A 25679-nucleotide genomic window follows, 5' to 3' on the forward strand; every position below is an offset into this window, starting at 1 on the left:
GAAATCCAAAGGCTGGGGTTCCCAAAAAGGAATTTCAAAAAAAATTGAAGTTTAAAATTTTTAAAAATAAAATTTGGCAAAGGTAGCACTTTAGTTGCTAGGTGGAGGGAAGAAGATACAGGAACAAGTACAAAAAGCTGGGTACAATCAGTAGAAAGTGGTAGGGATTGTGGCAAAGAGTAGGACCTACCCATCTAACAGCACAGCTGACTGCCATGAATACAGACTCAGTCTACAGCTGCCACATACCCAAAAATCTTTCAAAAGGCCAAAAATAAAGATGCTCACATGAAATTCCTGGTCCTGTAACTGCTAACAAATATTTTAGGTTATTTTAATTTTATATTCCCTGTAACAGACAGGTAATGGCTGTCCTTGTGTTTATTTTGTTTCATGGACTTGTTTTCTACCTTTGAACTATACAGGGACTTCACAAGAGATTGTATTTACTGGCTAAGGCATAAACCACATTTTTATTTAGATCTTTTCGTACGGGGGTGAAAACAAGATAAGGTACAAAACAATGAAGCTAAAGTAAACTGTGGAACACTGGTAGGCATCAATCACCTGTCACTATGGGAACATGATAGGAAAACCTGAATGATCCTAGGTAGTAAAACTGTCAAGGATTTGGACATTCTGAGTCACTACAAAAAGAATTTATCCTTAAAAGCTTGTTATAAATATGGCTCCCTTTGCTGAAATTACATTGACAATGTTAAGAGAAAACAAATACTAACCAAGGTGGGACAACCATGAGCTATAGAACTGTAGACAGGATGCACACATGTCCTGTGTTTTATCTACTGCTCACTTCTCTTTGCCTATCCCGTTCTTCCAACCTTCCTTCTCTTCCTTAGGCTAATGGTAAAAAATTCTTGGCGAATCCTAAGACATGCCTGGCATCTGGCTGTGGAAACAGAAAGCTAGCTGTAAATAAGCTTTCACTTCTGCAACAGAAGTTCCCTGTTGTCACAGTTCAACTTGAAAGGTGGGCTAAGTAAGAGGAGAGCTGTCTACTTAACTGTCATTTGCATCACATGCACCCAAGGAAAAAGTGTTTACCTGGTGGAGCCACGGTTAACCTTTTTTCCTTGCTGAGCCGATGCCCTTGGATGAGTTCACTCATGGAAGGGGAACCTTTCAGAAGAAATGATTCTGTGGAGGTGGGATCAGGGGGAACTCTTAATAAATTCTGTAGGTAGGAAGCCCCTGAAGTCCTGGGACGGCTCTGATCACAAAGGGAAGGTGAAAATTGTCTTGCAGGAGATCCAAGAAAAATACATATAGGAAACAAAAAAGTTTTACTTTAATTACCTTTCAACACCTCACCAGTGACAACATTATTCATATTGGCATTTAATTATCTTTTAAAAATGAAAGTCAAGATTTTTTGTAATTCGTTAGTTTCTATATCAGGATACAACCTTTTTTGAAAACTACTCTGAATATTGGAATAAAAATTTATTATAGTTAGACATTTTGAACTACAAATAGAAAATATATGTATTGTTTTTGATACTTAAACAAAAGATTCTCAAACAAAAAAAATATATTAACTGAAAACAGGGCAAGTAACTCAGCAACCAGAATTTGGTAAAAGGTTACAAAATCAAGATACCAAAATCCTTAAAGGTAGATTCTCAGCAATATTAACATGACTAATAAAAAAAGTTACAAAAACTTGCTTTTAAGAAAAGGATTATATATATATATTCTATTCCATTTTATCAACTATAACAACAACTTTTCATCAGTTATAGTCTTATGGACGTGTGTTTCTCCTAGAGAACTAACTCATATCTTTGCCCCATGACAGAAAAAATAACAAACAGCATCATTTCCAGAGACATGGCAATCAAAATTATAGCCCATGTTCACAGAGCTTCATTTTTAATATCCACCTTTATCTACCCATTTTTAAGTTGGAGGCTAGGGAGAGACATATTTATGTACATAAACAGCAGCAAAACCATTAACAGACACTTCAAAATCACATTATGGTTAATCAGTATGTATGAATGGGTGGCAGAAAGACCAACATTAGCAATGCTCATTAGTAGCTTTCACTTTTTCTTTTTCTTTCCTTTCTCTATCCTACATAACAAAAGTACAGAAATTTTTGCAGTCAACTAAAATCTGTCCACTGTACCACACTATGACAATAGCTGCATGCATACCTTTTCCTCTGAGTGCCACTGCTGACCCGAATGGTGGGTGTCTGTGGACCCTGACTATGCAGGAGGTAAGTGTCTATGGTAGGCACAGTGGCTGGCGTCTCCCCACTTACTTTAGGGCTGCCGATCTTGCTCTTTCCAAGTTTGCCTTTGCTGCGTCTGGACTGCTCATGGTCAAACTCTAAGTCCTCCAGCCGCTGTGTCAGGGCGAGCTTTTGCTGGATAGCCATTCTCAATAAAGTATTTAGAGTCTTCTTCTCATCTTCTGCAGCTGCTAACTGTCTCTGCATCTCATCCAACTGTGTGACATATTCATCACATCTGGAACCCAAGCAAAGAGGGGTGAGGAAGCAATCCTGGTGAAGCTAAACTGGAACTTGATTTAAAAAGTACTTCTCTCTTACTCTCAGCCCAGATATTGATGTCCACTGTAGTATCAAAACTTTTATCACGCAATACTGTTAGAATATATACCAATGTTATATTATTATATTTAATAATATAATCTAAGCTTTATTAGAGGCATCTACATGTAAGGGAAACAATAATCTATAGGGCTTGGTACTAGTGGTTTCAGGCATCCCCTGGAAGTCTTGAGCCATAATCCCACATAGATAAAGGGAACTAGCATAATAATTTGACTGGAATTTAGAACCCTGATCTTACTAGCAATAAAATGGAGATATTCTATAATAAAATGTTGCAGAATATTTGTTTACACTGTGTGAAGATGTGTCTATGTTTTGCCTCACCTGCCTAAGGCACCTGATTGGTTTAATAAAGAACTGAATGGCCAATAACTAGGCAGGACAGAATAGGCGGGACTTCCAAGCACAGAGAGGAACTCAGGGTTAGAATCTGGTGCAACAGCAGACTCCAGAAAGACATGAAGGGAGTTGGACATACAGAATAAAGAAGAGGTAAAAAGTCATGTAGCAGAATAAGATTAATAGAAGCAGGTTAATTTAAGCTATAAGAGCTACTTGGAAACAAACCTAAGCTAAAGGCTAAGATTTTATAATTAATAAATCTCCATGTCATTTTGGGGGGGGTTAATGGTCCAAAGAAAGTCCATCAAGAAAGACTAGCTACAATAATAGACAATTGGAAACAGCAGACCATGTTCAGTAATTGGTGGTTCAGCCTCACAATGGAATCCATAAGGGAACATTCTAATTAAGCAGGATAAACCTCAAGGATAGTTATTATGGAAGCTGCTTTGTAGTGATAATATAATTTCACATATTATCCACACTACTTTAGGTATATTACAATTGTTGTCTGTATTGTATAACACTGTATCTATTGCAAAAAGTTTGTTGTATGCTATACCTACAGTAATCAAAAGAATGACAATGTTAATAAAAATAACAGTTCTTCCTTTAGCTGTATTTACAGGCTTCATTTTAGAATAGAGCAGACACTGTTTACAATATGGCAGATTTTCCCAAATTAAAAAATTAAAGTTTCAATGAGTTTTCAGCCAAATAATAAAGCCATGAGTTGTCAAAAGAGATTTTTAAAAGTTTGATTCAGGCCATTGTGAACATCTTCCTCCCACTTCATATTTATTCTGAAGCACAAAGACAAGCTCTGTGTTATTTCCCCCACTAAACCACATATATTTGGAAAAGGTAGAGTGAGAAGAAAACTCACAATGGAGTTTTGCTTAGTTTAAGTATTAGTAACAGTTATTCTGTACTAGCAGATAGTTAATGAGCTCATGAAATTATCCAAAATATATTGTACAAACTGAAATTAGCAGTTTGAGGTATTGCACAGAAAAAATAAACCAGGAACTATGTTTAAAATGTATTAGGTCCAAGGGGTAACCTTTAATATCAAGACTATGGGTCTATGTAGATCATGAGAAAAATCAGAACTTACTGGAAAAAATTAATTCTAGGACCTTGGATTAATTCTTTTTTATAACTTGAAAGTATTTTTTTAAATGTAAAATAAGGTAATTACTATACCTGAAAGAAACAAATGTCTGTGAAAATTGACAGAAATGGGGCAATAACTAAAATATTAGCCAAATTGAGCATTTAAATATCCCTTTAAATTTTTAAAATTTCTTTCTCAAAGAGGAAATATGTCTTCTCTTAATCCTGAATGTTATGCTGAATTTTTCATCAAAAAGGCGACCTTGTCTCCTTTTTCATTCTTTCTTTGTCCTGCCACTGTAGTTACCATAAATACACATATTCTAAATACAACTGAATTTTGTGAGAAACCCAGAAGCCAATTCCTGCAAGAGCCTCTGTTGTCCTGTGGTCTAAGGTTTCTCTTTGCTATATCCATGACATTCAGTCACATGTCCAAACTTAGATTTGTCCGTGTGGGTATCTCATCATTTTCTTCATGAAAACTAAATACATTTATTCATGAATATTGTCAGTGTTTTTCCATCTGAAATACTCAATTTTGGGGAGAAAAAAGTACCTTGTTGCAAACATTGCTCTTAGGGATGAGAAGGTTGCAGCATCTTCTTTCAAAGCCTTCAGTTCATTCCTCAGTTTTGTCATTGTTTCAGTCACCATTGCCTTTTCATTTTCATATTTGTTCTTCAGATTAGCTAGAGCCACTTCAGCTGTCTGAAGCACAAAATCACAGCGCTTACTAACTCACACCAGAAAAACTTGTCCCACACATTTCTTTATGCCAAATCTATTCTTTGCTCTTATAAATGGAAACAGAAATTGTTTAGGCTGGATTTTTGCAAAAGCATCTATATATATTGAATACAGAGATGTTTCTCTTTAATGTCAAATCATGTCATAATTCAATAATGTTAAATTGTCCTTAAAGCCTGCTATGAGTGACTTAGTATCAGAAGCCACGGTGGTGAGAGTAGCTCAGTAAATACTTCATGCTGGTTGTTGGTGTATGATTTTCAGAGATTTGGAGAGACACAACAAAATTTTAAGCATTAATGATGTTTATCAAGAAATTATTAAGGAACCACTAATTTCAAATGAAATGTGAGAAATCAAATACTTTTTGTCACTGTTCCTATGGGTCTAAAACATAGAATAAAAAACGTAAGCTACTGTAACTTACAACATGAACTACATGTTTAAGTCATAGAAGTGACAAGAAATCAAGCATTTCCTAAATTTTTAAATAAAAAACTTGCTCAAAAGAATGAATTAGCATCAAATTATTTTTTTGTATATCTCCGTATGTGAGAGAGAGAGAAAAAAAAAAGAGAGAGTGTGTACAAAATGTTGAATGAGTTTTCCGAATTTGTGATTGGGGCATTTCAGAAGCTCCTTGAATGAACAATGTTTTAAAACAAGAGCTAGCCTAGCACAGTAGGAGATAAAAACCACATCTGCTGAATCAGTTGGTGCCACTGGCAAATGTTTAAAAACTTCCTGTTTGATGCACAGCACAAGAGAGGCACACTGAAGTCAAACAGGACGCACTCTAGCTCTGGAAACCTTACACTGTAGCCTTGCAATGCAAAAAATATCTAATACTAATTTAAAAATTACTATTGGTATTTCCAGAAGACTATAATGGTTTTTAACATGTTCTTTTGTGCTTGAAATAAATATCAATCAACTTTCTTATGCAAAGTATTCAATTAATATTTTATGTATATGAATGTTTTGCCATGTATATCAATGTACCATGTACATAGAGCTCCAATAGACAGCAGGTGAATGTATCAGATTCCCTGGAACTGGATTTATAGACTGTTGTGAACCTCTTATGTAGGTACTATGAATCAAACCGAGGTCCTCTGGAAAAGTAGTCAGTGCTCTTAACCATGGAACCATCTCTCCAGCTCCATTTGTTAATGTTTAGGCTATAAATTAATTTTCATTAGTTTTGACTTAATTTAAATTCTTATTAAATTAAAAAATTATTCATAAGATATTTTTATTCTATGCAGCATTAATTCTCAGTAGAATACTCAGGAATATTATAAATTCATAAAATAGTCAATAATGCATAAATTGCAATTATTTGATTTTTTAAAGTTTAGGCAAATGTTCATTTAGAACAGAAAATAAGTTTAAATTGTAGAAATTTAGATAAAACAAATTTGTAAGCATGAGGTCATTATGTAAGAGGAGGATTGAGAGGGACTGACAAGCACAACTAACCTCAAAGAGAAGTATAAACTCATTTATCATTTATGACAAATTCCCAGAACAACTCTACATTGCTTATATTTTTTATCTATAGACTGAAAAAATCTTTTAAAAATATTAAATACCTAAAACCCATTAGGTTTATTGACATCTTTATTCACCACATTCTGGTGTGGGAGATCCTTCTATCTATCTGTTGCTTTTATTGGATGATGAATAAAGAAACTGCCTTGGCCTGTTGATAGGGCAGAACCTAGGAAGGCGGGGAAAACACAACTGAATACTGGGAGAAGACAGGTGTTGTTGGAGATGCCATGGAGCCACTGGAGATAGACGTGTTGAAACTTTGCTGGTAGGTTATGACCTTGTGGTGATGCATAGATTACTAAAAATGGGTTAAATTAAGATGTAAGTGTTAGCCAATAAGAAGTCAGAACTAATGGTTAAAGCAGTGCTTTAATTAATATAGTTTCTGTGTGATTATTTCTGGTCTAAGCCCGCCAGGCAACTGGTAACCAACAAGCAGCTTGCTCCTTGCAACAACATTCTCCAAACACTCTAGGATTTACTTTTTTAAAAAGAGAGAGAGAGAGAGAGAGAGAGAGAGAGAGAGAGAGAGAGAGACAAAAAAAACCCTACTAACCCTTATTTCCAACTATAGAGACCTTTGTAAGCACTTCCTAAACATAACATCCTGTTTCTATACTTTTGTCCCTCTCTATATCACATTCTTTTGTCTGAAATTATTTCTTCTTCCCATGGGATAACCTCTTATCCCTCTAAGAACAATTCCAATTATATTTGCTCTGGAAAGTTTTTATTAATTCCCATAGATGTTAGTTGTTCTGCTGCAATATTCCCATAATTTGAATATAAAATATGTAACATTGCACTAATTTATCTGTGGGTTTCAAGGGCTATGAATTCCCTTCTGAAAAGTAGAGACCATGTATTTGTTGTTGAGTCTTCACATCTGTCACAAGTAAATACATAGCCGGTACTTTATAGCAACTATCTTATTCTTGCAAAAGACATCACGCTTCTGGGGAAAAATATCAAAGTATAACATAAAATTCATAGAGAATACATCATATTTGTTTTAAAACAAGATGGTTCCCTTTCCTCCTAAAACACAGAATTTTCACATCAACTTTAATAATTAACTTTCACAATGTCTATCTATGTCTAACTGATGTTACCTATTGATACTTGAAACAATTAATGGCACATAAGTATTACAATAATCTACAGCAACTGTCCAACATTATTTAAATGAGTACCAAACACATATCAAGAAATGTTTTCACATAATTTACTAAGCCATTAATGTTATGGCTCTAATGTAGCTCATTGTGAAAATATAAACTCAGCTAGGAATGTTCTGTTCGCTTTTGAATTCTTATGGCACTCAAAAGACTTTATATATTCTGTCTTGTAAGTACTTAAAGGAATGTACTGAATTTACAATGGATTACTAGTAACTTATTTTTATGTTCTATTTTGTACCCCCACATGAATGCTTATTCACAAGTTAGGCCTTATCATTTCAATTAAGCATCTTCACTTTAAAAAGTGACTGAGAAGCCATTGACAATGGCACTGGGTCTTGTTTCGTCTGCATGGACTGGCTTTTTGGGATCCTGGCCTGTTTGGATGCTCACCTTCCTGGACCTGGAGGGAGGGGGAAGGAACTTAGATTTCCCACAGGGCAGGAAACCCTGACTGCTCTTGGGAATGGTGAGGGAGGAGGAGAGGGAGTAGGGGGAGCGGGAGGGTATTGGGAGGAGGGGAGGAAGTGGAAATTCTTTAAATAAATAAATAAGGGAAAAAAAGCTTACAATGAAAAAAAAATCTGTATTTCAATGTTGCTGATATTTAACCTTCAGAAAGAGATCAAGAAAGGTATCTGAGTGCCCGGTTGAGAACACTCAAAAAATTATGTCCTTGAAAAAAGTTATATGAGTAAGGCCTAACATATAAGTTACTCCTGACTACTCGATATTGTAGGGTTTTGAAATTCAGCAGTTACATCAATAATCTTCTTTTTACTGATTTCAAAGTGAAGTCAGATTTCTTTTAATTTTTTCATGCACCTTAACATTTCCTAATTCTGTAAGTGATGATGTAAAAGAAAGTTCTATTTTTCCCTTTAAGTTTAAATAAAGCATGTTTATATTGTGAACAATATTCCTGCCTGTGGTACAGATATCCAATTTGTACCAGAGAATTCATGGAAACAGAGGAAGAATAGAAAGCATAACACACTGGTGTGACTTCAGTAAGATATAAGTAAAAGAAGACATTCTGAAAGGAAAGGAATCTTCATTCTCTAAAGAGCATGCACTCCCATACTCCACTATTCACCAGCATTGCCTGTGTTTGCAAGGAAGGATTTCATGTGTTGCTGATGCTTTTCATCAACACCAATATTTGTTTAGTATTCCTCTCAAATATGTATCTTTTTGAGGCTATCTTTAGGTAAAACTCAATAATGGAAAACAAATCAGTCAATAAAGAATTGTCAGGTAGGTTCATATTGAACTTATTCCAGAAGGATATAACCTATATTTAAGAAAAATTCTCTCTCTCTCTCTCTCTCTCTCTCTCTCTCTCTCTCTCTCTCTCTCTCTCTCTCTTTCTCTCTCTCTCTCTGCTTCTCATTACTCATATCCCCACAGCTGTATTGTCATTCATCCTGGATGCTATTGCTTGATCATTTGGTTACTAAGTCTTATTTGTTTAAGTCTGAAATGAAAGGCAAGATATTAAGTTTCTACCTTGTGATAGCCGTAAAAATTGAGTCTTAGATCCCCATCTCTAAAGTTGAGTCTAGCTATTGCCTATCAGACCTTTTTCATCATGTCTGTGCAAAACTCCCATTTGCAGTCTCCGTATCTCCCTGGTTCGCATAAGGTGTTAGGCAAGCCTCCCCCATGACCCTCCATGGGCTGCTTTTATACTTACTGACCACCAGGTTTCTGCTTATCACTGCTTGGGTCTTTGGACTTTATCTGCAGCTGGGTCTCTGTTACTACTTTACCTTCCTCACTGCTTGCATTGCCTACCTATCCACAGCCTCTCTTCTATCCTATCCACTTCAAACTCTTGTTTTATTTTATTTTTATTTATCTACCTATTTATTTATTTTCTTAGAAAAAGACAGAGAGAGACTATTAGTGTCATGGTCCACATGTTACAGAAAGAGGATAATTTGCGCGATTTGATTATTTTCTTCCACTATATGTGTTCTGAGGATTAAACTTGGGTTATTAGGCTTGGCAGCAAGCATGCTTATCACTAAGTCATCTCCTTGATTCATTAAACACTTTAGAACTAAGACTACCTTCTGATTTGGCGCTGGGATGTACTTTGCTTTATTCTTTTGTTGGCCAGGAATTTGAACGCTTATCTTGGCACTACAAATTCAATAAAAATTAAGGGAATAAATAAGAAAGCTTTTATTAGTCTGTTTTCATCATCAAAATTGTATTACCTGCTTATTGGCTTTCAACACTGCCCTCAGTGTGGCAATCTGCTCCCGCTTGGTGCTCAGCAAGGACTTCAGCTTGAGAATCTCTTCCATTAAGGCTTCTTTGTCCTTATCAATCATGGGAGCCAACTCTCGCGCTGCTGCCCTTTGACGAGACAGCTGTAAGGATCTGTCCACTGCTTTCTGCAGATGCTTGATTTGGTCCCGGATTATGGCATTGAGGTTGTAGATATTCATTGGCTCTTTGCGGATATCACTTGTATCCAAAACTGGAGATGATGGTGGGGCAGTAATAACAGGAGAGATTGTAGGAGTCTTGGTTGGACTTGGCTCTTTAATAGTCTCTGCATTTTCTTTTGAAACTGGTTCAGGTGATGTCCTTGATTCTCCTGGGGATGAAATACCCCTCCTGGATAATCTTGGAGACAAAAGCCCCCTAGGATCATCAGGCCCCTTGAGACTGCCACTTCGGGTAACTCTACTTTGCCTATAGTAGTCCAACATGACCCTGTTGGGAGTTTCATTATTGCATAAACACACATGGTGATAAAGCTGTGCTAGCTCCTCACTAAACGTCACCAACTCATCCTGGGCTGAATTGAGAGTGTTGTGATTTTCATTGGCTATACCAGTCATCTTTTGCAACTCTTTCTCCATGTGGGCCATCTTCTCGCCACTCTCCTTAGATGTCTTCTCAAGGTTTGTCACTTGCTCATCATACATTTGGATCTTACTCTCATATTTCGTCTTTTCTTCTGTATAACTTTCTACAGATTTATTATATTTCTCCTTTAAGGCCTTAATTTCTGCTTTCAAATCAATGACCTCAGTGACAGCCACTCTATATTTACACTCAAGGATCTCTAAGCCATTGATGTCCACCTCATAGTCATGGGCCTCCTCGGCTGAGTTGCGGCTCTTCTCAGAATCGAGCTCAGCCTTGAGCTCCTTGCTGTTCTGCAGGCCCCTCATGGCATTGACATGCTCTGTGAGCCGATGCACTCGCTCATGCTGCTCTGTCAGTGCCCCCTTGGTGTGTTCTAGCTGAGTTTGTGACTCCTGGAGGTTGGCCAGAAGAATGGCTTTTTCTCTTTCTACCTGCAATGACACAAGACAATGTCTGAATAACTTCAGTGCAAAGCCAATAATGAGCTCAATGCAGTTAGACACACATGCATATATTTAAAATGCCCACAGTAGAGCCAATGCTCCCATTATTTCAAATTAAATTCAAATGGTTCTTTATTTCCGATTCTGGTAAGTCAATCTAAAAATATCTAATTCATAATATGGGAGTTAATGTAAACCATGCCATTTGAATTTTTAATAAAGGAAATAGAAAAATCTTCTAAATATTCTATTGTTGGCATTATGATCTTGGTAAAAAAAAATGGACTTGGGATTCTGTGTTCTTTTTTTCTTTGAAAACTAAGTGAATTCCCTCTAAAACTTAAGCAGTTGCTTCTGCTAGCACAATGGATACCCTTTCAGGGTGAGTTGCAAATGCCTTAACCATTCAAATTGAGCCAAATTTACAAATGAATATTGCAGTTAATTTTTCATTTGGTTAAAGACCATTGCTAGGTTATATAGTAAAAGGCTTATTGCTGTTATTCACAGACCCTGGAGTGCATCATCTTCATGGTTTCATGGTGCCAGGGCTAAAGACAAGCTCAGGTCAATGTCACCACATGGCAAGTCCTCTTAGCTATTGCCCCAGAGGATCTTTCAGCACAAATCTGGCTGAACTTGGTGATGGGTGACTAGTGAGCCAACGACAGGAAAGATTCTGGGGGAGCTGCCCCAACCTAAGACAGGAAATGTGTTTTGACCTGGATGCTTTCCCATGACAGGTAAGGGGTATTGCCTGATGTCCAATGCCACCTAAAATAGGCCTAGTCATATAATTTATGTAAAAGGGGGACCTGTAGTACCCAGGTCTACCCTGCTCCTGGGGTTCATCTTGAGGACAGTTTCTGGTCAGCCAGCTAAAACATTCTGTTTGTTCCTGTGCTCCTTCTGCCCTGCCTGGTGATTAGCAGTAGGGTATTGTTTACTCCATCTTAGGTATGGCAATTTCCCACCTGCCTGGGGGGAATTCCTTGTACAGCAGCTAGGTATATAAGGATTTCTCCAAGGTTGAATAAATGACTTTCGGCTGATCTCCTTTCATTGACTCAGGTCTCTTGTGTGTGTTCTTTCAATCTCCAGGCTTTTGTCCAGCTCACTTACGGTACAGTGGTGCGCAAACTGTACCGAGAGGGTAATGCAGAATCAGGTGTTACAATAGTAAAACAGAAACTGAAGTTAATTTGGATAAAGAAAAAAATACACAAGAATAAGAAACAAAACAAACAAAAACAAAGAAATAGAAGAACCACTGAAGGTAAGGGATTATGCATTTCACAGAAGTAGCCAGATACTGATAAAAGAGAGAGAGAGAGAGAGAGAGAGAGAGAGAGAGAGAGAAATACAAGCATGGTTTTCATAATTTTATGAAATTATGAAACATAAATTTCATATTTCATATTTAATAAAACAATAATTTTAGGGAGAGTTAGAGATAATATGGAGAAGGATGAGCAAAATATCATATATGTTCAACAAGTGAATGAGTTGATACTAATAGTTGCTAATAGACAGATGGAGAACTATAAAGAAACTAAAACTGACTTACTCAGAACCTACAGACTAAATTTGCAAGAGATTGATAAAAATAAAAGGAGAGTTAAATCTGTTGATCACTAAATGTTGTTTAATCTGGTTATTGATATATCTTAAAGTTGTGTTTAAAGTATTATTAGAACTGGAGAGATAGTTCAAGTGGTGTGGGATATCCTTCTGTATGTGTGTTGCTTTCATTGGTTGATGAATAAAGCTATTTGACCAATGGTTTAACAGAGTAAACTCAGGTGGAAATCTGAACAGAGATAGAGAGAGTAGGCAGAATCAAGAATATGCCACATCATCACCAAAGGAAACAGAGGTCCAACCAGGCAGATCACGAGACTCATGATAAAATATAAACTATTAGAAATGATTTAATTTATAGTTAGAGCTATCCAGTAAGAGGCCTAAAACATTGGCCAAATAATAATAACTGACAAAAAGCCTCAGAGTGATTATTTCATGAGCAGCTGCAGGAACTAGCAAGTAGAACATGGTGGATGGAGAGAAACCATCCAGAAGTACCAAAGGGACATCTACATTTAGAGGTTAAGAACACTTGCTTCTCTATCAGAAGATAAAGGTTAGTTTTCCATTACCTACATGATGGTTTACAACTGCGTATAACTTTAGTTGCAGGAAATCCTCTTCTGTTATCACAGGTATGGCATGCAAGTGATGCAAACATACATGCATGCATACATATAGCATAAATAAATAAATCTTTAAACCAATAAAGTGCTATTTTCCTCTGACACTCTAATTACTAAGGGGTTATGTTGTTAAAATAAAATTGTAGATCATAAATGTATTCTGCAAGAGACTTTATTTTGAGCTTTAAAAAACTTTAACAAAGATAGAGTAGATTAAGCTTCTTTAAAACTGAATGACAAAAATAATTCACATTAGGATTTTTTGAGATAAGAGCTTGTTACTATGTAACTCAGGTTGGTCTCAAATTAGTGATCCTCCTGCCTCAGCCTCATGAGTGCTGGAATTAAAGGCATGTCTCACCATATTTTGTTTCATATTAGGACTTTGAACACAAAGAGTCAAAGTTATTTTATTATTCATTGATATCTATGTTCATTTTATAAATAAAGTGCTGAAAAGATTAATTTTATATGTAAATTATATACCAATATATATTTCAATTAATCAAGTAAGTAATTTGCAACATGAAGTTTCACTATATTGCCAAGACTGGCCCCAAATTCATGAGTTCAAATGATCTTCCAGCATCAGACTTCTGTGTTCCATTAAGTCCAAATAAATCTTGTTATTTTTTTAAAAAAATGTTAAATCATACTTACATTTTTTGAGGGCTACGATATGATGTTATGGTACATGTACACTTTAGTCCTTTATAGGACTAAAGCAAACATATCTACTATCTTATACAGTTATCCTGTCTTATTTGTCTCCCAAAACCCATGTGTTAAAAGTTTGGTCTTCAGCCTATATCAATACTGAGAGAGTACAGAATCTTCAAAAAGTAGGGCCTAGTAGGAGGAAGTTAGATCATTGCAGACAGTCCCTTAAAGAGGTACTGGAACTCTGGCTCCCATTTTCTTTCCTTTACTTCCTGGATTTCATGGAGTAAGTAGCGCTATTCCCCAGTGTATCTCACCATATTTTGTTTATGGTGACTTTTAGAACAAAGAATCAAAGCTATTTTATTAGTTGTCCATTTTTATGTTTTGTTTTTTAACAAATTGTTTTTAAAAAAACATGATCTCTGCCCCAATACAAACCCAAAAGTGGTGGAGTCAAGCAATTGTGAACAATTGTGACTCTTAAAACAAAACCCCAAAATATCTCTCTATCATATAAGTTAATTGATCCTAAATATTTGTCACTGCAATTTAAAAATTTAAAACACATTGCTATTAATATAATCACCACATTGCTCAAGGTTTCCATATAATTTATTTCTATGGTATAGCTGAAATTTTGGCTGTCCTTAATTTCCCCCATCAACCATCTCTGGTAACTCAGACTCTGTCAACCACCATCTTTTAATATTTTATATATAAATGAGATGACACAGTAGTTATTTTACTGTGCCTGATTTATTTCACTTGGCATGATAGTCTTTACATTGACCAGTACTGTTCTAAATGATACAATTTCATTATGTTTTAAGACTAAATCTTATTTCCTCATATAGATACCATACTTTTTCTCTGTGTGTGGCTGTATGTTTATCTTTCTGTTTGCTTGTTTGTTTGTTTTGAGACATGTAACATGATGGGGGCTGGCTTGTTGGGGTTTTTTGTCTCGCCCGGCCCCCCAGCTGTTTAGTCTCAGAGGAAATCACACATAGATCTCTATAAGTTATAAAGCTGACTGGCCCATTAGGTCAGGCTTCTTATTGGCTAACTCTTACATATTGATTCAACCCATTTCTAATTAATGAGTGTTGCCACTTGACTGTGGCTCACTGGGACGAGTCTAACCGGGGTCCATCTCGGAGAGGAAAGCTATGGCGTCTGCCTCACTGTCTTCTTCCTCCCAGCATTCTGTTCTGTTTACCCCGCCTATCTAGTTTTCTGTCCTATCAAAGGGCCAAGACAGTTTCTTTATTAACCAATAAAAGTAACACATAGACAGGTGACCCTCCTCTGTCAGAGACAGGGTCACTTTGTAGCCCAAGCTAGATTTGATCTCCCTACACAGATGAGTTTACCCTTGACCTTGTGATCCCTCTGCCTCAGCCTCCAGGGTGCTAGGGTTACAAGAGTTTACCACCACATGTGTCCCATACATCAACACTGTATACCAGGATTGGAGCTATGGCTAAGTGTTGTGGGATATTTGTATACTGGGTGAAGATGTATTTGTTATGATTGGTGTAATAAAAAGCTGAAAAGACAATAGCTAGGCAGGAGGGATAAGTGGGATTTCTGGGGAAAGGAAAAGGAGGAAGAATTTAGGTATGTGAAAAATGCCAGGAGTCACAAAGAAGAAACAAGAGGTGCAAGATGAAAGCAAGATAATGCCAATTGATAGAATGTCAATTAATATAAATGGTTTAATTTAATTTATAAGAGTTAGTTAGGAACAACTAAGATATAGGCTGAGCTTTAATAATTAATACAAAGTCTCCATGTCATTGTTTGGGAACTGGTAGCTGAAAAAAAAGTTCAATTACATATGGCAGCCGACATGGGGCTCAAACATCCACATAGAGCCTAAGAAAGCAGTCTTTGGGTGGGTTCAGCATATAGATGCATGGCCCTTTTAAAAGGTCCTGCTGTACAGCTAAGCACTTGAGCAGCCAACACCGGGTACCAACTCCTGCTTCAGGTAGACACAATAAATTTCCAGAGATTGAGCAAGTAAATTTAGTCCCAAGGCTGATACCTGCCAACATGAGACTAGGCTCTCACAGAACCAAAGGGGGCAGAACTAGCTGCCAGTGAGTCTTATGCTAAGCAGAGCCATGTGACTATAACTTAGTACTTTTGAGATTTGGCTCATGCAATCAGTGGAGGCTGTAGATGGTGGCATGGGGGGGGTTAATTCCGTGGTTAACAAAACTTCTGAACAGGTTACAGTGTGTTTAAAGATATACTTAGATGCTAAATAAAGAAAAAGAAAAAGACAGTCATTAAAAAATTAAATAGTTTAAAAACAATAGTAAAGTCTTTAAAGAAAGAGAAAAGTAATATAAAAATAAGTCATGTAAGGGTGGGAAATTGGTGCAGGAGAATTATCTGCATTCTGTCAGTCATGTATTTTAATAAAACACTGATTGGCCCAGCAGGAAGTATAGGCAGGTCAACCAGACAGGAAGTAGAGGCAAGGCGATGAGAACAGGAAAAGTCTAGGAAGAAAGAAGCCCATTCCTTCATTCCTGCCCAGACCACAAAGAAGCGAGATGTAACCTGCCCTGCTGGAAAAGGTACTGAGCCACGTGGCTAACATAGATGAGAATAATGGGTTAATATAAGCTATAAGAGTTACCAAGAAGCCTGAGCTAATGGATCAATTAGTTTTATAATCTTATGGAGATCTCTGTGTGATCTTCTTTGGAGCTTGCCAGCTGTGGGGTACTGGGCAGGATAGATACCCAAACAAGCATGTCCCTTCATGTTACAGAAAATACACAAGACATGTGGAATCTGTAAGGTGCCTTGTTGACTTTGAATGTTTTATATGTTAATGTACAAAAATTAGATGCGAGAGACATGGACTATGGAAACTGCTAAATTAAACATATATGTGTATATATATATATATATATATATATATATATATATATTAAAGGTGTTTTAACTTCAGAATGAAAGTCAGAAAATATGTTGTATTGTGGGAGAGGTTATGCCTTTGTTTCCACAGGAAACAAAAAGTTATGGTTTTCTTCAAAATTAATGAAGATCAGATCTGCTTGGGTGAGACCTCTTGAAAATGTTGGCTACAGATATAAAAAAGAGACCAAGAAAGACTACAAGACAGTTGATGTATTCTGATTCCTCTACATGGGAACAGTTCTGATACTGGATGAAACACAATAAATTTTGTTGGCTACAAAGTTCTCATGACTTATACCTACATGCCATCCTTTCATACAGCATGGATAGAGTCCAAACAGACTTATATCATTGACCTATGCCTTTTACCTGGTCAAACATAGAATACGAAATCATCTTTAGGCAACTGCAGAGAGCAGACCAACAGGTGAGTGAGTGATCAGCTCCCAAGCTAGACACCCCAGTCTCTAGACCCTAGGCCCCGGGGCAAAATCCCAGTCCCCCCACCGCATCAGCTGCACTAGCCATCTAGCATGCAAGCCTCCTGCAGGTAGACTGCTCCAACACCCCTCACACAGATCAGAACTTGTAAGTTACAAGTCCCACTCTGCCCCCAAATCCACCCATTTCCTATAACCCTAAAGGATCTCTGACACAGACTGTGACTGCACAGAGCAAACCAAGAGGTGAATGATCAGCCCCCAGAAGGGAAAGTCCAGTTTTTAGGTCCTAGGTCCCAGTGAAAAAACTCAGACCCTTCCCCCTACTGTCTCAGCTTCACTAGTTGGCCAACAGGCAAGTTACCTGCACGCAGGCTGCTCCAACACTCTCCCATTGATCAGACCCTGTAACCTACAAGTTCCACTCTATCCCCACCACCAACCCCAGCCATCCCTGGAGACCTCAGCAGCTCCCTGAGACACAGACAGTGACTGGACAGAGAAAACCAAGAGTGGTTCCCTAAGACACAGACAGCAATTTCAACAATTGGTCCAAGAGAGGATCCTTGGTACAGAGACACCAAGTGAAAGGATTGGAAAAAAAGGCAAAGACACTGCCTGCACCAATAGGAGGAAGAGATGGGTAGGTGCCAATGCAAGAATTCATTCAACAACCTAAAAAGAAACATCGTAACACCAGAACTCAATGGTCATACAACAGGAAGACCTGATCATCCTAAGAGGAAACAGAAGAAAATGACCTTAAATATGATTTTATGAAGATGATAGCGACCCATAAAGAAATGGAGAAAAAGGCAAACAAATACATTGGAAGAAATCAATAAATCTCTTAAAGAAACCCAAGAAAAAAAGAACCAAATAGGTGAGGCAAATGGTTCAAACAGTTGAAGACTTGAAAACTTAAACAGGGGCAATAAAGAAAACACAAACCAAAGAAGTTCTGGAAATGGAAAAAAATCTGAGTAAACAAACAGGAACTACAGATGCAAATATAACCAACAGAATACAAGAGATGGAAGAGAGAATCTCAGGCATTGAAGATACGATAGACAAAATAGATTTATTGGTCAAAGAAAATGTTAAATCCAACAAATTCTTAACACAAAACATCCAGAAACTCTGAGACACCCTGAAAAGACCAAACATAAGAATTTTTTGATAGACTTGCCATGAAAACTTCCAGACCTAGTGAATCTTGTTTAATTGAGAGCCAGACCAGAAATGCAGAGTGAACATTTGACTGTTTTATGCTTTGGGACACAGGACTCAGACTGCCAGTGAGGTAGTCAGTCTTCTGTTGAAATACAGGACCTAAGAACTGAGACCTCAATTTTCCCATCAGGGGAAAAAGATTCATTACAAGGAGTGACTGGAGGCCCTCTTTAGATACGAGGAGGATAGCCTAAAGGATTTTGCTGCTGCTCAGATACTGGGACAATTCCTTAAAAGCAGCATTGCATTTGGACTCTCACCCGTTACAAAAACCTTCTCCTGTATTTTGGTTAGGATGGATTTAAGAGAATTGTATTTTGACACATTGTGCTATAGTATTGACCAGTTAAATTGTATTATGGTATTGACCTGTTAATGCTTTAGTTCACTATAAGATGTTAATGATTAAAAAATGATTAGAACTTATCTAAGTAAAGTTTGACATTAGCAATGAATTCTTGAATTTTACATGTTTGATTAGACACATTTAGATTTTGATACTGTTGAATACTCTAGACCAATTCAAAAGTGGGCATTCCCAGCCCTGGTGATCCTATACTCCTTTAATTAGGAGATATTATAGCCATAGAAGTAAGCATAGCACAAAGTATTATCTGCTTGCTTACATTAGCTAAATGCAGATGAACTCTCTTGTTAGAAACGGCTCAGAGACACAGAGTCCAGTACTTTCTCCTTTAACCCTTTATTTACAGAGGCTGACAGTCAGTGACAGGTTTGATCCTTTTTTCCCCAGGTGCCTAAGACATGGACTTGCAAATTTGGAAGGCATGTTCAGAAGACGAGTAGGTCTATGAAATGGAAAAGTGTTCACCTAAGGCAGAAGCAACCATCTGCCTGATGCAGAAGCAGAGGCATTATTAAAATTAATAAAAAAGGGAGGAAGCCAAAAAAATATGAACCTATTTCCATGTAGACCAAAGGTCAAAGAGTTGAAACTTACCTCTAGTTCTTTAAGGTTATTGTGCCTCTACCTCAAACAAAGGTCCCACATAGATGTAGATCAGAGAGTTCTGCTCTCTCAAGGTTATTGCCAACAGGTATAGCTAATAGCCAGAGTTTGTACTCCAAGAATAGAAAAGTAGGTATGTTCCTACCTCAAACAAAAGTCTAAGGATCCAACTAAATTCCAATTCCCTTAAGAAGATAACTTTGGATTCTACCCAGGGAGGGGTTTGCCTACAGAATGCTTTGGTCTAGGGTATAAATGTGACTTGTTTTGTTCTAGCAACAGAATGTTTCACTATGAATGTAGCCTGTGACTTTCAATTGGTATGTTCATTTCCTTGTATCTATTAATGTAGTTTTTTTTGTCTTATTCCTACCTTTTGGAGTCAGGGGTATTTAAACCAATTGAAAATTAAATGTGGATGAATTTTTAGTACTCACTGGAATTCTCTCCCAATACTATTCTATATGTTTCTCCATTTTATTATTTTCGTTTGCATCTTCATATTCCTTACTATATTTCTAATCGAGGGTGGTCCCCAAGAAGAGAGGAACTCTGAAGCACAGGTTGTGACTGCAAAGAGTAGATCAAGAGAACACACCAAGAGAGATCCCAGTGGCTCCCTCAGACACAAAGAGTGACAGTACAGAATAGATCAAGTACAGTAACCAAAGATACAGACAGCCACTGCAAGGATTGGACTGAGGCAAAGACACTGGAGGAAGAGATGAATAGGTGCCAATGCAAGAATTAGGTTGTTGTTCACTCAACAACCTAAAAAGCAGAAAAGCAACACAAGAACCCACTTGTGTTGTATGACACGGGTCATACAACAGGAAGACTTTATCATCCTAACCATAAAGAAGCAGAAGAAAATGATTTGAATTGTAACTTTATGAGGATGATGGAGACCTTTAAAGAGGAAATGAAAATTTCCATGAAAAACTGGAGGAAAAGACAAACAAAAAAATTGGAAATCAATAAATTCCTCAAAGAAAACCAAGAAAAAAACAATCAAACAGGTAAAGCAAGCAGTTCAAGACTTGAAGACTTAAATAGAGGCAATAAAGAAAATACAAACTGAAAGAATTCTGGATATGGAAACTCTGAGTAAACAAATGGGAACTAGAGAGGCAAGCATAAACAAGAGAATACAAGCGATGGAAGAGAGAATCTCAGACATTGAAGATACAGTAGAGGAAATAGATCCATTGGTCAAAGAAAATGTGAAATCCAACAAATTCTTAACATATAACAGGAAATCTGGGACACCATGAAAATACCAAACCTAAGAATAATAGTAATAGGAAGAGAACTCCAGTTCAAAGGCACAGAAAATATATTCAACAAAATCATAGAAGAAAACTTTCCCAATCTTAAGAAGGATATCCCTATGAAAAATCTCATAGAACACCAAATAGACTGGACAAAAAAAAAGTGCCTCACCATATAATAATCAAAACACAAAACATACAGAATAAAGAAACAATATTAAGAGCTGCAAAGGCAAAAGGCCAATTAACATATAAAGGCAGACCTATAAAAATTACACTCAACTTCTCAATGAAAATCATGAAAGCTAGAAGGTCCTGGAGAGATGTGCTACAGACACTCAGAGATCACAGATCTTTCCATCACCATAGATGGAGAAAACAAGATATCTGATAATAAAACAATATTTCAACAATACCTATCCACAAATCCAGTCCTAATAAAAGTACTAGAAGAAAAACTCCAACCCAAGGAAGCTAAACTGCACCCACAAATACACAGGCAACAGAAAAACAAATCAGCAAAACCTAAAGGGAAACACACAAACACTACCACTGAACAATAAGAGGATTTAACATTCACTGGTCATTAATATCTCTGAATGTCAAAGGACTCAATTCATCTATAAAAAAAACACAAAAACAAGATTCAGCCTTCGAATGTATACAAGAAACACACCTCAATCTCAAAGACAGATATTACTTCAGAGTAAAAAGTTGGGAAAAGATTTTCCAATCAAATGGACCTAAGCAATAAACAGGTGTAACTATCCAAACATCTAACAAAACAGGCTTCAAACTAAAATCAATCAGAAGAGATGGAGGATACTTTATACTCATAAGAGGAAAATCCATCAAGATGAAGTCTCAGTCCTGAACATCTATGCCCCAAATACAAGAGAACCCACATATGTAAAAGAAACATTACTAAGCTTAAATGGCACCTCAAACCCCGCACACTGATAGAAGGAAACTTCAACACCCCAATATCCACAATGGACAGGTCAACCAGACAGAAACTTAACAGAGAAATAAGAGAACTAACAGATATGATGAAACAAATGGAGTTAACAGACATCTACAGAACATTTCAACCAAACACAAAAGAATATATCTTCTCCTCAGCACCTCATGGAAGCTTCTCTAAAATTGACCACATACTCAGTAACAAAGCAGACCTCAACCAACACAAAAGAAAATGGAAGAAAAAAAACCCCTGTATCTTAATGGATCATCATGGTTAAAAGTTAGAAATTAACAACACTAATTGATAAAGTCTACAAACTCATGGAAATTGAGCAGTGCCCAATTGAACTACCCTTTGGTCAAAGGAGAAATAAAGAAAGAAATTAAAGATTTTCTAGAATTCAATAAAAGTGAAGGCACAACATACTTAAACCTGTGGGACACTATGAAAGCGGTGCTAAGAGGAAAGTTCATTGCACTAAGTGCCTACATAAAGAAAGAGGGAAAAAAAATCTCACACTAGTGACTGAACAGCACACCTGAAAGCTTAGAACAAAAGGAAGCAAACTTACCCAGGAGGAGTAAAAGACAGGAAATAATCAATTGAGGGCTGAAATCAATAAAATAAAAACAATAAAAAAAATGAGACAAAGAGGTGGTTCTTTAAGAAAATCAACAAGATAGATAAACCCTTATCCAAACTAATCAAAAGGCAGAAATAGAACATCAAAATTAACAAAATCAGAAATGAAAACGGAGACATAACAACAGACACTGAAGAAATCCAGAGAATCATTGGGTCATACTTCAAAAACCTGTCCTCCACGAAATTGGAAAATATAAAAGAAATGGACCATTTTCTGTATAGGTACCACATACCAAAATTAAACCAAGACCAAGTAAACAAATTAAATAGACTTACAACCTGCAAGGAAATAGAAGCAGTCATCAAAATCCTCCCAACTAAAAGAAGCCCAGGACTAGATGGTTTCAGTACAGAATTCTACCAGAACTTCCAAGAACTGGTAATACCTGTACTCTTCAAAGAGTTCCACATAATAAAAACAGAAAGAACATTGCCAAACTCTTTTTATGAGGCTACAGTTACTCTGATACTGAAACCAAACAAAGACTCAACCAAGAAAGAGAATTACACTTTGTTTTCTTACTTACACTTGTTTTGTGTTTTTAACCATATGGAATCTTGACTGCTTTTTATTTAGGAAGTCCTTTGTGTCTTTAAAGTTAAAAATGTTTCTGAGGAATGTAACCATTATCCTAAAAGCAATATTTTCTGTCATTTTACTTGTATGTAATATTTCTTAATTCTCTTATCATTCGTATATTTATCATTCATAAATATACGAATGATTTATCTTTTCATAGACCACACTGTACTCCGAATCATAAATTAAAGAAGCTCTTTTATTATGGCACTGCAGATTGAATCCAGGACCCAGCAACTGCTAGGCAAGCTCTCTACTACTGAGCAATGCCCAACTCAATTCTCAAGTGCTTCAAAAACAAAACTTATTTTCAACAATCTTTCGTCATGTCTTTCTAAAGTATCCTATTTCTAAATCTTCTAGTTGAAGAATCAATATGTGAAAAAAAAATAATCAGGAAGAAAAATCTGAGAATCAGAAATCCCATAGCATACCACATGTAATCAACATGAAATTCATTATTGTAGATATAAGTGAAGTTCTTACCTGCATGAGCTGCTGCTTCAATTTCTGAATTTCTGAAATGTTCAGCTCACTGAATAAGTCAGACACGGGGTGTAGGGATTCTCCTTTCCGTGATGTGGGAGTACGATAGTCTCCGTTAAGTTTCCCAAGAGGCCCATGGATATGCCCATTCATCTTGTCGTCATTGTTTGGCTCACTCCCATCCTCAGAAAACTTGAGCCCATCTACCGAGATGCTGATGTGGTTATCACTGAGGGTGATGTATTGGGACAGCTCCTTCCTCAGGTTGTTTTTTTGCTCTCTTTCATTTTTCAATGTCTCAAGGGCTTCTTCCAACTGATGCTCTGCAATCTCTTTCAGTCGGATGGCATCTTCCAGTTGGCTGTTCAGTAACACTGTTTCTTCTTCAAATCGCTTAATTTCATGTTTTAAGCCTTCGTATTCAACCTAAATTAGATAGGTTAAAGAAGATTCATAAAGATAAAATTTTGACCTTAATAAAAATTTCCATTAAACACTCTAATGTATTTAATCATTTAAGTAAAATATAAACAGTCTACAAAATAAAAAATAAAAACTGCATACTACATTCTTAGGATAACACACAATAGTTACATAGATACAAACAGGTGTGTTTGTATCTATGATACAAACAGATACAAACTGTGTGTGTGTATATACACACCTAGCTATATTTTAAAGAATAAAAATACATAATTTAACACCCAGAAGAAATGAAAAGGTATCTATTTTACTAGGATATATTTTAGGACATAGTGGACAAATTATCCATTATTTATTAGAATCCATTGTTTTCCTAATAAACAACAATAAAATATTTTGATATTTTTTCAAATTTTTAATATGTAGCACCCAAGGAAAAAGTCTTTATCACCACTGTTTTATTTCATTAATTAAAAATATAGTTTTAGTATTCAGACAAACATTTGTTTAAAAGATCACAAGAAGACCAAAATTTCAATAAAACATTTTTGAGAATAAGATTTAAAAAAGCCAAAAATTTAACTCCAAATAATGAATATCTATACTGTTAGTAATGTAATATCTTCTTTAATTATAATAAAGAACCTGCTCAAATAACCTTTGGCCAGAGGCACCATAGATGACAGTGTATCTGAGCTTGTATGTGTTCCTGGAGACTCTTCCACGATACTGTGCCACCTTTTAAAAACATGTTTTCTGGGGCACACATGGTGCTACATTTCTTTAATCCAGAACTCTGGAGGTAAAGGCAAGTAAATCTGTGAGTTTGAGGCCAACATGGACTGCACAGTGAGTTTCCAGGCTAGTCCAGGTTACATATTGATAGCCTTTCTCAATAAAAAAAATTAAGTACCTTTTGATTCTCCTAGGTATCCCTTAGTATGTCAATGCTCCTCCACAATGTTTAAAACCAAATTCTGCTCTTCAATAAGCATTTGCTTAGTAAATAACTATTCTGAAAAAAACTAGAACAAGTAATAAACATTATACTACTAGATACTAATATAAACTGTACATTTAGTTTTTTATCTGTTTGTATTTTTATTGTTTAAATTGAAACAGGAATCATATACCACTATTGCTTTCATATATATTTTTAACTCTTCCTCCTCCTTCCTTTTATAATATTAATGGAATTATTTATTTTGAAAATGTTGAGATACCTGTTTAGTTGGGATATAGATTTGACTGAAATAAATAAGACCTAATTGAAAATGCCTTAGTTAAGATACAAGGACTTTTTCCTGTGTAACAGAATGGGAATAGATAGCCATGGCAAGCTTGGCATCTCAGCTCCATAAGATCCTCTGTGAACCAGACTTCTCTCTTGCTACGTAACTTCCTACTACAGTCCACACAAAGAATCTATGCCAGAGGCAATCATGTGACACTCTAGCAAAACATCTAGCAACATTCTGCCCATGTAGATCTGCAGTGATAAAGAGTAATAATTGGAGTAGAAGGGTGATGTGTGATTCCCCTCTGTACGCTGTGAATACCATAGGTGAACAAAGAAACTGCCTTGGCCTGTTGATAAGGCAGAACTTAGGTAGGTGGGGAAAGCTAAACTGAATGCTGGGAGAAAGGAGGCAGAGTAAAGGAGAAGCCATGGAGCTGCCACTGGAGACAAACACGCTGAAACTTTGTTGGTAGGCCACGGCCTTGTGTGATGCACAGATTAATGGAGATGGGTTAAATTAAGATGTAAGAGTTAGCCAATAAGAAGTTAGAGCTAATGGGCCAAGCAGTGATTTAATTAATACAAATTCTGTGTGATTATTTTAGGTCTGAGCTGCCAGGCAACCAGGAAACACACTATCAGCCACCCTATAACAGAAGGGTAGTAAAAATCTATCTCTTTAAAAGCAGAGAACCGAAGCTCCAATGTCCATGTGATATCCAGCTCCTGGA

General features: G+C 36.5%; 1 protein-coding gene across 6 annotated transcripts in view; it reads right to left on the bottom strand.

Moving 5' to 3' along the window:
- Positions 1 to 25679, bottom strand: part of Bicd1 (BICD cargo adaptor 1) — a 148794-nt gene that overhangs the window by 35026 nt on the left and 88089 nt on the right. For 3 of the 6 annotated variants that reach the window (XM_085687423.2, XM_085687426.2, XM_085687424.2), the window contains exons 4-7: positions 23286 to 23711; positions 9777 to 10871; positions 4623 to 4774; positions 2291 to 2498 (exon numbers count right to left, since the gene is read on the bottom strand). In XM_085687423.2, the coding sequence (XP_085543549.2) occupies positions 2291 to 2498; positions 4623 to 4774; positions 9777 to 10871; positions 23286 to 23711 (1881 nt within the window). Of the gene's footprint in view, positions 1 to 1065; positions 1260 to 2180; positions 2499 to 4622; positions 4775 to 9776; positions 10872 to 23285; positions 23712 to 25679 lie in introns of those variants that run through there. The other 3 variants (XM_085687421.2, XM_085687420.2, XM_085687425.2) reach the window with 2 other exon arrangements.

This window comes from Myodes glareolus, chromosome 3 (genome assembly GCF_982192425.1).
Source record: "Myodes glareolus chromosome 3, mMyoGla1.1, whole genome shotgun sequence".
NCBI classification, from domain to species: Eukaryota; Metazoa; Chordata; class Mammalia; order Rodentia; family Cricetidae; genus Myodes; species Myodes glareolus.